Source organism: Muscardinus avellanarius (genome assembly GCF_963383645.1).
Source record: "Muscardinus avellanarius genome assembly, chromosome: 12".
NCBI classification, from domain to species: domain Eukaryota; kingdom Metazoa; phylum Chordata; class Mammalia; order Rodentia; family Gliridae; genus Muscardinus; species Muscardinus avellanarius.
Genome location: NC_137798.1, coordinates 79,429,991 through 79,444,913, shown reverse-complemented (window position 1 = coordinate 79,444,913; position 14,923 = coordinate 79,429,991). Strand labels below are relative to the sequence as shown.

Here is a 14,923-nt window from a genome sequence, read left to right as displayed (position 1 = left end):
TTTTAATCTCTCAGTAATTACTAATCAATGTTTAGATTAACCAAAATGTTTCCCAGGATCCTTGTTCACTATTGCTTTTTGTATCCTACTTACTCCTTCTGTATTGTTTTCTTTTCCTGAAGTAAATATTTTTAAAGTTCTCTTATTAAGAATCCACACATAAGCTGGGTGTGGTGGCGCACACTTGTAATCTCAGAACTCGGGAGGTTGAGACAGGAGGATCGCAGTTCATGGACAGCCTCAGCTACTTAGTGAGGGTCTTTGCAACTCAGTGAGACCCTGCTTCAAAATAAAGAATAAAAAAAATAGGGCTGGGGGTAGTTTGGAGGTAGAATGCCCTTGGATTCCATCTCTAGTACCTCAAAAAAAAAAAAAGAAGAAGAATAAGAATCCACAAATAATAAACTGTTTTAAAATAATCATGTTGCCTTTACACTTACATGATTAGGTAGCTAAAACAGTATTCTATATCACCAGTTGTTCCATAGCATTTTAAAAATATTCTACTAGGGGCCAGGATGTAGCTCAGTGGCAAAGCACCTGCTTTGCAGGTGCAGCGCTCTGGGTTCAATCCCCGGTTCCAAAAAGACAAAAGAACCCCTTTAAAAACATTCTGCTAAGCCAGGCGTGGTGGCACATGCTTGTAATCCCACTTGGGAGGTGGGAACAGGAGGATCCTGCTGGTTCAAAGCTAGCCTTGCTGGCTTAAGAGACCCTGTTTCCAAAAATATATATAAAATAGGTCTGGGAGTGTAGCCCAGAGGTAGAAGGGTTTCCAGGAACCTCAGTACCACAAAAAAAAAAAAAAAAAAAAAAAAAAAAAAAATCTGCTACTTTTGACCTTCTGTTTTTGCCACTAAAGTCCATTATCAATCTAATTATTACTATTCTGTAGGTAATCTGATTTTCTCCTGGTTGCTTTTTAGATTATTTTTTCTCTATCTTTGCTGTTCTTCAATTCCTGATGATAATGTCTTAGTATGAATTGATTAATTTATTTATTGTGGTGCTGGGGATAGAACCCAGAAGCTTTCTACCTTTGGGCTATACTCCCAGACCTGTTTTGTATTTTATTTGGAAACAGGGTCTCACTAAGTTGCTGAGAGCCTCACTAAGTAGCGGAGGCTGGCTTTGAACCTGAGCTATCCTCCTGTCTTAGCCTCCCAGGTACTGAGATTACAAGCATGTGCCACCGTGCTCAGCTATGAATTTATTTTTATTTATTTATTTTTGTGGTACTGGAGATTGAACCCAGGGGCATTCTATCTCCAAGCTATATCCCAGACCTTTTTTTTCTTTTTTCTTTTGAAACAGGCTCTCACTAAGTTGCAGAAGGCCTCACTAAGTAGCTGAAGCTTGCCACAAACCTGTGATCTTCCTGTTTCAGCCTCCCGGGTATTGGAATTACCAGCTTGTGCCATCATGCCCGGCTTGGATTTATTTTAATTTCCTTCTCAAGAGTCCTCATGCTTCTTCCATTTGGGAAGTGTACACTCATTATCACTTCAAACATGGCTTCTTCACCCAATTCTCTCTCTTGTCTCCTGGAAACCCTATCAGCTGTCCGTGGAACCTATCATTATATTGTCCATGTCTCTTCAGTTCCTTCATATTTCCTATTGCTTTGTCTCTCTGTGGTACATTCTGGAAAATTTCCTCCTTATTTTTCAGTGAACCACAATTTCTCTTTATTTGCTTTTTAATTGTATGTTTAACTTATACACTAAGTTTTCATTTTGATGACTATACTTTTTATTTCCAGAAGAATACTTGGTTCTTTTTCAGTTCTACCTGTACTTTTTTCATTGTGGTTTCTATTCTGTTTTTTCTTCAGTATTTGAGCACAGACAACTTAATCTACCTTTTGTCTAGAAATCTGGGTTATTTTACTAACATCTAAAATAAGAAAAAATTAGAAGGTAGATTTAGTGGCTAACTCATGGGAGAAGTTTATCTCAGGAATATTTGAGGCAGAGAGAGCAAGTAAGAGATTATACTGGCTGAAATAAGAGAAAATGAGAAGTGTGGGTAAAAGATGCAGAGAAAGAACATGATTGAAGATTTAATTAAGCCAATGGAAAGGAGGGAGGTATTTAAGACCTAATTTAGGAGGTAGAATCAATAAGGTCTGGTGGGCAGTAGAATATAAAAGGAATACAGGAGGTAAGATATTAAACAGTGATTCTGAGGGTTCCAGCTTAGTGACAGAAGGCTGGTAGTATCATTTCATTTCCAAGAAAGGAAAGTGCTTCACACCGGGCAGGGAGTTAGATTATGATCTTGATGTAGATGCATTGAATGTGCCTTCAGGTGGAGATGTTCACTGGGAAGGCAGACCTACAGACCTAGCCCTTAGGAAAGAAAGGTGGGCTGTACATATTGGAGAGTTAAGAGCATATACATTTTGATACTATCAGAGAAGGAGAAGCGCCTAGAAAAAGTGAAATTGTCTAGGGAGAATATGAGGACTAAAAAAGGCAGAAAGCAAAAGGAGCATCGGGGGTGTTTATGTTTCGGTAAAGGTCTGGAAAGTGATTGTGACTGGTGGAAGCTAAGGATGACTGAAAGTATTTGAGAGAGGAAGAAATCCAGGGAAAAGTAATATTGCCAAAGCCAAGGGAAATTGTAAGCAAGAAGAGAATTATCAACAGTGTCCATAAAGTAAATCTGGTTATTGAGAGGACATTGGTCATCACACAATGTGCTTTCCTGGGAATGCTCTTGGGCAGAAGGCAGAACACAGGACGCAGTGGAACTGGAGTGAGTGAAGGGAAAGGAAGTGAGACCAAGGTGACAGCCTTTTTCAGAACTTGGGCTGTGTAAGAAGAAAAGAGAAGCTGATTGCTAGCAGATGGGGTAGTTGAGAAGTGTGGGGCAAGCCAGATGTCACACACATCTGTAACCCCACTACTGGGAAATTGAGACAGGATTGCAGGACTCTGTTTCAAAATAATAATAATAATAGGACTAGGGTATAGCATGGAGGTAAAATGCCTCTGGGTTCAATCTCCAGTACCAAATAGAAAAAGAGAAGAAGAGGGAGAAGGAAGAAAAAGGAGGAGGAGGAGCAGGAGAAAGGAAAGCAGGAGGAGGAAGAGGAGAAGTAGTTGTTGTAGTAGTACCAGTGGTAGCAGTAGCAGAAAATTTATGTGTTTTAAGATAAGAGAGCCGGGTGTGGTGGTGCACGCTTGTAATCCCAGCATTTGGGGGGCTGAGACAGGATTGAGTAGGTTCGAAGCCAGCCTCAGCTACTTAGTGAGGCCCTTTGCAACTCAGTGAGACCCTTTTTTGGAATAAAGAATAAAAACTGGGGCTGGAGGTGTAGCTTGGAGGTAGAATGCCCCTGGGCTCCACTCCCAGTACCGCAAAAAGAAAAAAGAAAAAGAAGAGAAGCCAGGCATGGTGGCGCACGCTTGTAATCCCATCATTCGGGAGGCAGAGACTGGAGGATCGTGGTTCATAGATAGCCTCAGGTACTTAGTGAGGCCTTTTGCAACTCATTGAGACCCTGATTCAAAATAAAGAACATAGGGCTGGGGTTGTCACTTGGAGGTAGAATGCCCCTGGGTTCCATCCCCAGTACCACAAAAAAAAAAAAAAAAAAAAAAAAAAAAAGAAGAAGAAGAAGAAGAAGAGACTTGAACATGTTTGTAGGTGAATGGTAAGAAGACATTCAAGAGCAAGAGGCAGTTAGCAGCGCCTCCGGGCTACACGCCCAGACCTATTTTATATTTTTTTTTATTTGGAAACAGGGTCTCTTAAGCCAGCGAGGCTGACTCTGAACCAGTGCGATCCTCCTATCTCCGCCTCCCAAGCGTGAGGATTACAAGGGTGCACCACCACGCCTGGTTCCTAGTACCACAAAAACAAAAATTAAAAATTAAAATAAATAAATAGGTCAGTGAGAAAAAAGAAAGTCTTTTGATCCAACAACCTTTGCTTTGCTTTCAGCAGACTCTTTTTTCTCCCCACAGAACTTATTTTTTATAAGACTCCTGCTCTAAATTGTCTTATATCCAAAAGATAGGATCAGTTTGAATCTTTTATTGTAATTCAATCCCTAAACATTTAACTGGAAAATTATAATAAAAACTTTTTCTAAAGTGACTTCAAAGACTCCTATTAAGGAGTTTACTTCAAATTGAAACAAAGCTTATGGTTTCAGAAAATCTTGATTATGTTAAGTCAGGCTAATCAGGAGAGATTTTGTTGATTCTGGAAGAAGCTGGAACAATTTGGTGTTTTGAGGTGGTAACTATTTGAGTCCTAGCAGTTGAAAGATCACTTAATACATTCTTCTATAATGTTTTATATTCAGCTTGAATGAACCTTCTAACACTACTTAAATATCCAGCATTAGCCGGGCCTGGTGGCACACGCTTGTAATCCCCGCGCTTTGGAGGCTGAGACAGGAGGATCACACAGGTTCGAAGCTAGCCTCAGCTACTTAGTGAAGCTCTCACCAACTTAAGTGAGACCCTGTTTCCAAGTAAAATATAAAATAGGTCTTGGAGTATAGCCCGGAGGTAGAAAGCCCCTGGGTTCCACCCCCAGTACCACAAAAAATAAAAATAAAAAAAAAATCCAGCATTAATTGAACCATTGAAATAAGAAATAAACTGAGAATTAGACTGTTCTTCCTCTCAGCAGGCATGAAAACTGATGTTTTACAGCTCCAGATTATAAGCACAAGGAAATATACTAAGAAGTTAGCTTTTATTTCCATTTATACTAAGCTTTGTGAGTGGGTTGGATATTATGAGATATCTACTGAGGTTTATTTGGGAAAATATGTGGCTTTAAATATATATACAAAGCCAGGCATGGTGGCACATGTCTGTAATCCCAGTACTTGGGAAGCTAAAAAAGGAGGATTGAACGTTCAAGGCCAGCCTCAGCAACTTAGTGAGACCCTGTTTCAAAATAAAAAATAAAATAGGGCTGGGAGTATAGCTTAGAGGTAAAATTCCCTGAGTTCAATCTTCAGTACCAAAAACAAACAAAACCTACTCATATACATATATATGTAGTTTGTACCACTTAGCTCTTGGTAACTGTGCTTGTGTATTTAGGTATGTATGTATGTAAGTATGTATATATGTAGTTGTTTAGTGTGTGTGTGTGTGTGTGTGTGTGTGTGTGTGTGTGTAGATTGAACCCAGGGACATTCTACCTTCAAGCCATACCTCCAAACCCTATTTTATTTTTTATTTTGAAACAGGTCCTTGCTAAGTTGCTGAGGCTGGTCTCATACCTGTGATTCCCTGTCTCATTCTCCCAAGTACTTGGAATTATAGGCATATGCCACAATGCTCAGGAAACTGTTATTTATTTATTTATTTATTCATTCCTTCATTTTTGTGGTACTAGGGATTTAACCTAGAAGTATTCTACCTTTCAGCTACACCCCCAGCCCTTTTTTTTTTTTTTTTTTTTTTGCGGGTGTAGGGATAGAACCCAGGGGCATTTGACCTCTGAGCTACACCCCCTGCCCAATTTTTTATTCTTTATTTTGAAACAGGGTCTCACTAAGTTACGGAGTGCCTCACTAAGTAGCTGAGGCTGTCTGCGAACCACAACCCTCCTGTCTCAGCCTCCCAAATACTGGGATTAGAAGCGTGGACCACCATGCCTAGCTAAATCTTGTGTTTTTTTATAAAGAAAAATTAAATGTGCCATATCTCACTTAGGTTTTTTTTTTTTTTTTTGTGATACTGGGGATGGAACCCAGTGCCATTCTACCTCAGAGCTATATCCCATGCCTATTATTTCTTTATTTTGAAACAGGGTCTTACTGAGTTGCAAAGGGCCTCACTAAGTAGTAGCTGAGGCTGTCCGCAAATTGTGATCCTCCTGTCTCAGCCTCCCAATGCTGGGATTAAAAACATGCACCACCACACCCAGCACAAAAAGTTTTTTTTACCTATAGGGTTAAACAAATTGGTATCATTAATTAGTGTGGGTTTTAAACTTCTTTAAAGTCTTTTGTAAATTTTAATAATATCTACAGGTGTATTGCTTGAAAAGTTTATCCCAAGGTCAGAGATATATGAGGGAGAAACATATCAACAAAATGCCACAGAAAATAAGCTTTATAACCTGAAGATGATTGTACAAACAATGCCTTTGGGAAGTAGAGTGACTGTTTACCTATGCTTGTAAAACTAAACAAGTCACTAAGTGCACATTTGTGTTGGTGATTTTTGTGTATTCTCAGCTTGTGTATATTACACTTACATATTTGTAAGATTACATATTTATAAGATTATAAATTATAAATATGATCAGATATTCAGACAGCCTTACAAGAAATAAATTTATACCTAAATAATGCTGTATTGCTGGGACTCCCCTTCAGGAGGCATATCATTTTTTTTTTTTTCAGTACTGGGGATTGAACCCAGGAGCATTCTACCAATGTGCCACCATACCCGGCTAGGAGGCATATCTTAAAAAGGAGATTGGAGTCAACCATGGTGGTTCATGTCTGTAATCCCAGTATTTGGGGAGCTGAGACAGGAGGATTGCAGATTTGAGGGCAGCCTCAAAATTAAACGAGTTCCCCTCACCCCAGGTGCAACTATGTTTGGGTATGGTGGCATACACTTGTAATCCCAGTACTTGGGAAGCTGAGAAAGAAGGACTGCAGGTTTGTAGCCAGCCTCAGCTACTTAGTGAGGCCCTCTGCAACTTAGTCCTTGTTTTAAAATAAAAAATAAGAGGGCTGGGGGTATAGCTCATTGGTAGGCCCTGTTTCAAAATAAATAATAAAATAGGGCTAAAGATATAGCCCAGAGGTAGAATGCCCTTGGTTTCCATTCCCCAGTATCAGGAAAGGAAAGGAGGAAGAGGGGAGAAGGAAGGAAGGGAAGGGATATGAAAGGAAGGGAGGAAAGTTGGGGCAGGTGTGGTGGTGTACACCTGTGATCCCAGTACTTGGGGGGCTGAAACTGGAGGATCACAGGTTCAAGGACAGCCTCAGCAACATAGACCCTCAGCATCCTATTTTAAAAACCCTGTTTTTAAAATATTTTAAGACCCTGTTTTAAAAAGAAAAAATAAAAGAGGGCTAGTGGTATAGTTCAGAGGTAGACTGCTTTTGAGTCCAATCTCCAGTACCAGAAAAAGAAAGTTGGAGTATTCTGTAAACTCTGAAAGGGCAAGTAAAATAACAGTAGACTAATGCCTGTTTTTCCTTATTGATTTGTAGGAATTTATCCAAGAACAAGTGGAGGTAAGCTTTTTCTCTTCTTTTGGGGTCTCACACAGTGGTGCCACACATAAAACTCTTCATTATCTCATTTCCTCCTCCTGTTATTAACATAGCTCCTCCAGACCACAGGAGGCATCCAAGGGACACTACCACTGACTGTCCAGAAGGTGCTGGCCTCTCAAGCCTGCCATGGTAAGAGCCCCAACAGCCATGTATGGAGTCCCCGTGTGCTGAGCACTAGGGGTGGTGGAGTGATGACGAGAGAGCACAGGGCGCTGTTCTGCTCACCTCCTCAGACAGTAAAACTGAGGACTCATCAAGCGTGGGGGTGCACACCTGTGATCCCAGTACTTGGGAGGCTGAAAGAGGAGGATCACAGGTTCATGGCCAGCCTCAGCAATTTAATGAGATCCTCTGCAGAGGGTCCTGTTTCAAAATGAAAAATAAAATAGGGCTGGTGATATAGCTCAGAGGTAAAATGCCCCTGGATTCAACTCCCAGGACCACAAACAAAAACAAACAAAAAAACCACTTAAAAACGAAAGCTATAGCTGGGCGTGGTGGCACATGCTTGTAATCCCCGCACAAGGCGGAGTCAGGAGGATCACGCAGGTTCGAAGACAGCTGCGCTGGCGTAAGAGACCCTGTTTCAAAAATATAAACTAGGTCTGGGAGTGTAGCCTGAAAGTAGAAGGGCTTCCAGGAACCCCAGTACCACCAAAAAACAAAAAACCGAAAGCTATAAAATTACAAAGCACAGTGCCAACACACCACAAAGCAGATTGCTTTATGTGAGTGGAGGAGTGACTCCTAGAGGAGACTCATTTGGAGTTCAGTTTTGAATGAGCTGAGGGTGATGGATTGAGGCCTGGAGGGGGGAGTTAATCACAGAGAGAGGGAGCCGCTCTGTGGAGGAGCAGCAAAGATTGCTGATAAATTGGGTAGGGGGTAAGAAAGTGGAAGCCTAGAAGAACACGGAAAAACTTTTAAATTTGATACAGAAGGCTTTAGAGTCATTGAGAATTTTTCAGTGTGGAAAATGATAAAATGTAGAAAATGGCATTGGCAGAAGTTACTTTACAGATGATGGCAGTTATAGCATCTCCTGTGACTATCATTTGACTATGATGGGGTCTCCAGTCCCCCTCCCCTCATACCCCCATATTTATTCCTCTCCATCAGTCTTCTCTCTTCACCTCCTCTCTTTCCTAGCTTTGTACTATGGTCCATCATTAGTCTATTTTCTATATTTCCTACATATATCCTTAAGTCCTTTACCCTTTTATCCTACCTTTACTCCACATAGCCACCTCATTGGATTTCATCATTATTATTTTCAAATGTATCCTTAATCTGTTTGATTTGATTTGGCCGCACTGCCATTTCCTCATTCTTTTTGTGTGTGTGTGGTGCTGGAGATCCAACCCAGGGCCCTTCTACCTCCAGACTACACCCACTGACCTATTTTATATTTTATTTGGAAACTGGGTCTCACTAAGCTGCTGCACAATCCTCCTATCTCAGCCTCCCAAGTACTGGGATTACAAGTGTGCACCACCACACCTGGCAATTTCCTCGTTCTTGACATGATTAAATCTTCTTACTTAATTCCCCACATTCATTCTGGCTCCCCCATAGCAACCAGAGGAATCTTTTGGGACTCTTTTTTTTTTTTTTTAATCTTTTTGGAACTGAGGATTGAACTCAGGGCATCGCATTTGCAAGGCAAGCGCTTTGCAACGGAGTACTGGGGTTACAGGAGTGTACCACCATGCCCGGCTCTCAGCATGCTTTTTTTATAAAGTATGACTACCCATTGCTCTTACTTTAAAAGATTTTTTGGTGGGGATTAAAGTGGGGCATTCTACCACTGAGGTATATCTCTACACCCCTCCTTTTATTTTTGGTGGTGGTGGTACTGGGGATTGAACTCAGGGGCATTCTACCTCCAAGCTCTACTCTCGGCACTTTTTATTTTTTATTTTGAAACCAGGTCTCACTAAGTTGCTGAGGCTGGCCATGAACCTGTGATCCTCCTGTCTCAAACTTCCCAATTACTGGTATTACAGATATGCACCACCACACCTAACTTCCTAGCTTTTTTTATTTTGCATTTTGAAATAGGGTCTAAATTGCTGAGGCTGGCCTCAAACTTGTGATTCTCCTATCACAGTCTCCCAAGTATTGGGATTATAGGTGTTCACCACAGTGCCCAGCAGTATAATAGTTTTCTTCTTTGCCATGGCCTATAGGAGTCTTCATGACTTGGCCTCTGCCTGCCTCTTTAGTCTCATCTCGCATCACACTCTGCCTTGCTCTTATATTGCAGCCTCTTCTTTGGTCATTTTTCCTGTGTTAAACTTCCATCAGTCTCAGGGCTATTGCACCTGCCTTTCCTCCATCTGGAATTCTCTTGGGCCCTCTTCAATCAGGTGTGTCTTTCTTAACCAAGGTCTCAGCTTAAATATCATTTTGCCACTGGGCGTGGTGGCACATGCTTGTAATCCCAGCATTTAGTAGGCTGAGACCGGAGGATCGCGGTTCGCAGACAGCCTCAGCTACTCAGTGAGGCTCTCCACAACTTAGTGAGACCCTATTTCAAGATGAAGACTAAAAAAATAGGGCCAGTGATGTTGCTTGGAGGTAAAATGCCCCTGGGTTCCATCCCCAGTACTGCAAAAAATAAAAAAATAAAAGATTATTTTGCCAAGAAAGCCTCCACTGGCCTTCTAAACTAGGTTTGGTCTTCCTGTTAAACATTCATATCCATATTTTGTAGTACTTACAGCTTAACTTATGGAATATTTAATTAATGTTTGTCTCACCTATTAGACCATAAGCTATGTGAGGGTAGAAATATCTGTCTCACTCACTGAGACAAAAAAAAAGTTCCTAATATAAAGAATATACTTGGTAAATATTTGTTGACTGAGTGAATGAATCTATGAATAAAAGTAGGTACGTTCTAATAATATGTTTCAGATTAGGAAGATTATTTTGTAATTAAAAAAAAAAGGAACAAAAAGTTGGCATTGAAAGAAGCAGTGAGAAATGGCTTTTGGTAAACCCTTGAACAAAAGCTTACTTCAATTTCACAAGCCTGTAAGTAGGGAGAATGTTTTTCTGGCCTCTCTAGAAAAACCCTTAAAGCAAGATCCTAACAAGGGTAAGGAATGCTTCCAATAGGATGAGAAAGACAAAACTCTTTGGAAAAGCTGAAACACAGAAGGTTGGTCCTAAAGGTTCATCCATGGCTGTAAGTACCAATTCCAAGCTGTGTTAAAGCCACACTATGAGGTCTAAGGGGTATGTTACTTTTTTCAGATAGTTGGCTCAGATCCAGGGTCAGCATTAGTTTTCCACCATGCACACCATAACCTTCTGGTTTCTGTCTTTGGTTTAGGGGCCATTAAGTTTAATGATGGCCTGAACCTAGAAGAGAGCCATCGCCTGATTGAAGCTCTGTCCTGGTGCCAGCTGCCATTCCAGTGTGCTCATGGGAGACCTTCCATGCTGCCTTTAGCTGATCTAGACCACCTGGAGCAGGAAAAACAGGTAAACTAATAGCTAATAGGAGCAGGAAGGAGCAAAGTTTATCTTCATTTTTTTCCCCAAATCCTGCTATCCAAATGTTATCTGTCTTAGTCCTTTCAAAATAGGAAAATTTTGAAAAACATGCATTTGAAGTTTCATTTAAAGCCTCACCCAGCTGGGCGTGGTGGCGCATGCTTGTAATCCCAGCATTTGGGAGGCTGAGACAGGAGGATCACAGTTTGTGGACAGCCTCAGCTACTTAGTGAGGCCCTCTGCAACTCAGTGAGACCTTGTTTCAAAATAAAGAATAAAAAATGGGGCTGGGGTGTAGCTCAGAGATAGAATGCCCCTGGGTTCCATCCCCAGTACTGCAAAAAAAAAAAAAAAAAAAAAAAGCCTCACCCATTTCATCTTCCATCTCAAATTAAAAATGGAGCTTAAGCTGGGAGCACGTTTAAGGCCCTGGGTTCAATTCCTAGCACTGCAAAAAAAAAAAAAAAAATGTAGCTTAAGCTGTCAGGGTGTGTGTGTGTGTGTGTGTGTGTGTGTGTGTGTGTGTGGTGTGGTGGTATGTGTGTGATGTTGTGTGTGATATACTGGAGATTTGTGTGTGTATATATGGTGTTGTACTGGAGATTGAACCCAGGGGTAGCCATTAGCTACATTCCCCATCCCTTTTTATTTCTGAAATATAGCTTTGTTAATTGGAGTTATTCTCTTTCTTCCCATAGATTAAACCCAATCTTGCTAAACTTCGAAAAATGGCCCAGGCTTGGCATCTTTTTGGAAAATCAGAAGGATGTGATACAAAGCAGAGCCTGCAGCAGTCCATGCCTTCTTGTGAGCACCTTGAGAAGCCTTCCTGATCTATCAGGAACCAAAGTGATTAGAGCAGAGAACAGGAGAGTCTCCCTGGTGCCCTGAGCAGGGCACCTACCTCAGTCCTTCTATCCTGCAGGTACCTCGGGCTTTGGAGCCAGATGGAATTCAAGCCTAAAGACAGTTCATTAGCTTGCATCCCTGGACACAGGAGGTTGCCGTGTAATATTTCTCTTTTCTAACCTATTTAGTGATAAAATTTAATGATTATTTTATTGGTGGGTTAGCCTTTATTTGAGTTTAGTTTTTCTTTTTTCTCAATTTTTTCCAACCTCTAAATTTGCATTTGTCATTGAGTTATGCTAAACCCCTCAAGAGCTAGTACCCTTCCTCTACCACCTGTGTTTCTCTATCACTCCCTCCTTCCCTTCATCTTCTTTATTCCTCTCTGCTGTTCCTTTATATTCTAAATCACAGACTTAAAAGAGTTTCTCTTTTCTCGGGAAAACATCTAAGAGGTCTTTGGTTAAATTATTTTAGGGATTAAAATAAAAACATGAAAGCCGGGTATGATGGCGCATACTTGTAATCCTAGTACTCAGGAAGTTGAGACAGGAGGATCCAGGTTCTCAGGCAGCCTCAGTTACTTAGTGAGGTCCTCCAATTTACTGAGATCCTGTTTCAAAATAAAGGATAAAAAAAATAGCTGGGCGTGGTTGCGCATGCTTGTAATCCCACCGTTTGGGAGGCTGAGATAAGGAGGATCCTGGTTCGTGGCCAGCCTCAGCTACTTAGGCCCTTTTCAACTCAGTGAGACCCTGTTTCAAAATAAAGAAGAAAAAATAGGGCTGAGGGTGTAGCTCGGAGGTAAAATGCCCCTGGGTTCCATCCCCAGTACCACACACACACACACACACACACACACACACACACACACACAAAGAATGAATAAAGAATAAACTGGGAGTGGTGGCACATGCTTGTAATCTCAGCATATGGGAGGCTGAGACAGGAGGATGGCGGTTCACAAACAGCCTCAGCTACTTAGTGAGGCCCTTTGCAATTCAGTGAGACCCTGTTTCAAAATAAAGAATAAAAAATAGGGCTGGGGGTATAGCTTGGAGGTAAAATGACCCTGGGTTCCATCCCCAGTACCACAAAAAATAAATAAATAAAAAATAAAAATAAATAAATAAAAAATAGGGCTCGGAGATAGAATGCCTCTGGGTTTAATTCCCAGTACTGCAAAAATAAATAAAATAAAATAATTAAAAACATGGACAAAGATAAAAGAAATTTGAAGTCTTTTTTGTTGTTGTTAGTTTCATTTAATTGCATTTTATGGTAAAAAATACTATGAGCTTATTTTTTAAAATACAAGTTTTGTACTTTATAAAAAAGTGTTTATATGAAAGTAATTGTCATATCAAAATGCAGCATTTATTCTTTCAACCTAACAGGATATGTACCACACTTTTTCCCCCAGGGGCAAAGGGTCTTTTAGTCCCTTCCAAATTGTATCTTTGTTTTATTACATTATGCCTTTCTAATGGCCTTATAATTTCACTGGGGACCAGAACTAATCTTTCTACAAATGCTTGTTATGCCACTCTTAATCTACATTTCCCCCGCCTTTTCAGATTATTTGATTTGTGGTAAATAGAATTCAAATGACTAATATAAAAGGGGAAAAAGCAAAAAAAAAAAAATCATAGTGATTTTTTTGGATGCTATACAATTAATAAGATGTTGCAATGAGAATTTTCACTTCAGTATTTCCTGACCATCCTGCTCAAATTTACCTTTATATAAATGAAATAATTTTTATTTATTTAAAATAAACTGCCGGGCGTGGTGGCGCACGCTTGTAATCCCAGCATTTGGGAGGCTGAGACTGGAGGATCACAGTTCGTGGACAGCCTCAGCTACTTAGTGAGGCCCTCTGCAACTCAGTGAGACCCTGTTTCAAAATAAAGAATACAAAATTGGGCAGGGGGTGTAGTTCAGAGGTCAAATTCCTCTGGGTTCCATCCCCAGACCCGCAAAAGATAAAATAAAATAAAGGAAACAAGTATAGTCATGAAAGAAAGTTTGCCAGCAGCCCTGGAGTGAATCTTAGTAATGAAAGTGTTGCTTTCATGAGTGTGAGCCTCCGGGCAGGTGTGGGGAAGCCATCACTCATTTTCAGTTGTAGAGTTACATAATTGGAACCCTGAAGAGTAGGCACTGCTGTCTGCAGATGGCCTTCATTCTACTAAATCTGTACAACAGGGTTTTATACTAGAACCCTGAACTTAGAAAGGTGGGCTTTCTGTTTTTGTATTTTTTGGTGCTGGGGATTGAGCCCAAAGGTATTCTACCTCTGAATTACATTCAGCCCTATTTGTTGTTATTATTATTAATTATTATGTATTGTCCTGGGGATTGAACCCATGGACATTCTACCTCCACTACATCCCCAGCCCTTTTTATTTATTTATTTTTATTTTGAAACGGGCCATCATTAGGTAGTTAAGAGTCTTGCTATATTTTTGAGGCCATCCTTCAATTTGCGAACCTCCTGTCTCAGCCTTTGAAGTAGTAGAATTACAGGCTTGCACTCCCAGTCCAGCTAAGGAGGGTGTTTTCAGGGAACTGGCAAGGCTGTCAGGAGCCCTGCCTCTAGGCCCAATGGGGAGGCATGGCCTCAGGCATCATTTCACTCTTCAGAGATGCATGGAGGCCAGCTATCCCAGGAATTTGAAAAATCTTAGGTCAGCCTGATTTGTGGAATTTCAAAAAGTGTTACAATACCTCTTATTAAGATAATGTGGGATTTCAGAAGGTTTTACTTTGTATATAATTCCAAACTACTCTTTTCTTTAGAGTAGCAAAGAATTGGAAAAAATTCTTCATACGCCAGCGTGGTGGTGCACGCTTGTAATCCCAGCATTCGGGAGGCGGAGACGCAAAAAAAGAAAAAAAATAGCTTGCTTTCTTTTTTTCTTTTCTCTCCCTTTCTTTCTTTCTTTCTTTCTTTCTTTCTTTCTTTCTTTCTTTCTTTCTTTCTTTCTTTCTTTATTGCGGTACTGGGGGTGGATCCTAGAGGCTTTCTACCTCTGGGCTACACTCCCAGACTATTTTATACTTTATTTGGAAACAGGGTCCCACTAGGTTGCCGAGAGCCTCACTAAGTAGCTGAGGCTGGTTTTGAACCTGTGCAACCCTCCTGTCTCAGCCTCCCAAGCACGGGGATTACAAGCATGCGCTACCACACCCGGCTAACTTTTAATTTTTAAACAGACTCTTGTTAAATTGCTGAGGCTGGCCTCAAATCTGTAAGCCTCCTATCTCAGCCTCCCAAATTCTAGGATTACA

The 14,923-nt window shown here is 40.7% G+C and overlaps 1 protein-coding gene across 1 annotated transcript in view; it reads left to right on the top strand.

The window, feature by feature from the left end:
* MLH3 (mutL homolog 3) overlaps positions 1–11,613 on the top strand; it is a gene marked incomplete at its 3' end in the record, with an annotated part of 59,430 nt that extends 47,817 nt beyond the window's left edge. Inside the window, exons 10-13 of the mRNA XM_080707181.1 lie at positions 7,211–7,234; positions 7,327–7,405; positions 10,617–10,768; positions 11,479–11,613. Of these exons, the coding sequence (XP_080563307.1) occupies positions 7,211–7,234; positions 7,327–7,405; positions 10,617–10,768; positions 11,479–11,613 (390 nt within the window). The remainder of the gene's footprint in view (positions 1–7,210; positions 7,235–7,326; positions 7,406–10,616; positions 10,769–11,478) is intronic.
* Positions 11,614–14,923: the final 3,310 nt, after the last annotated feature.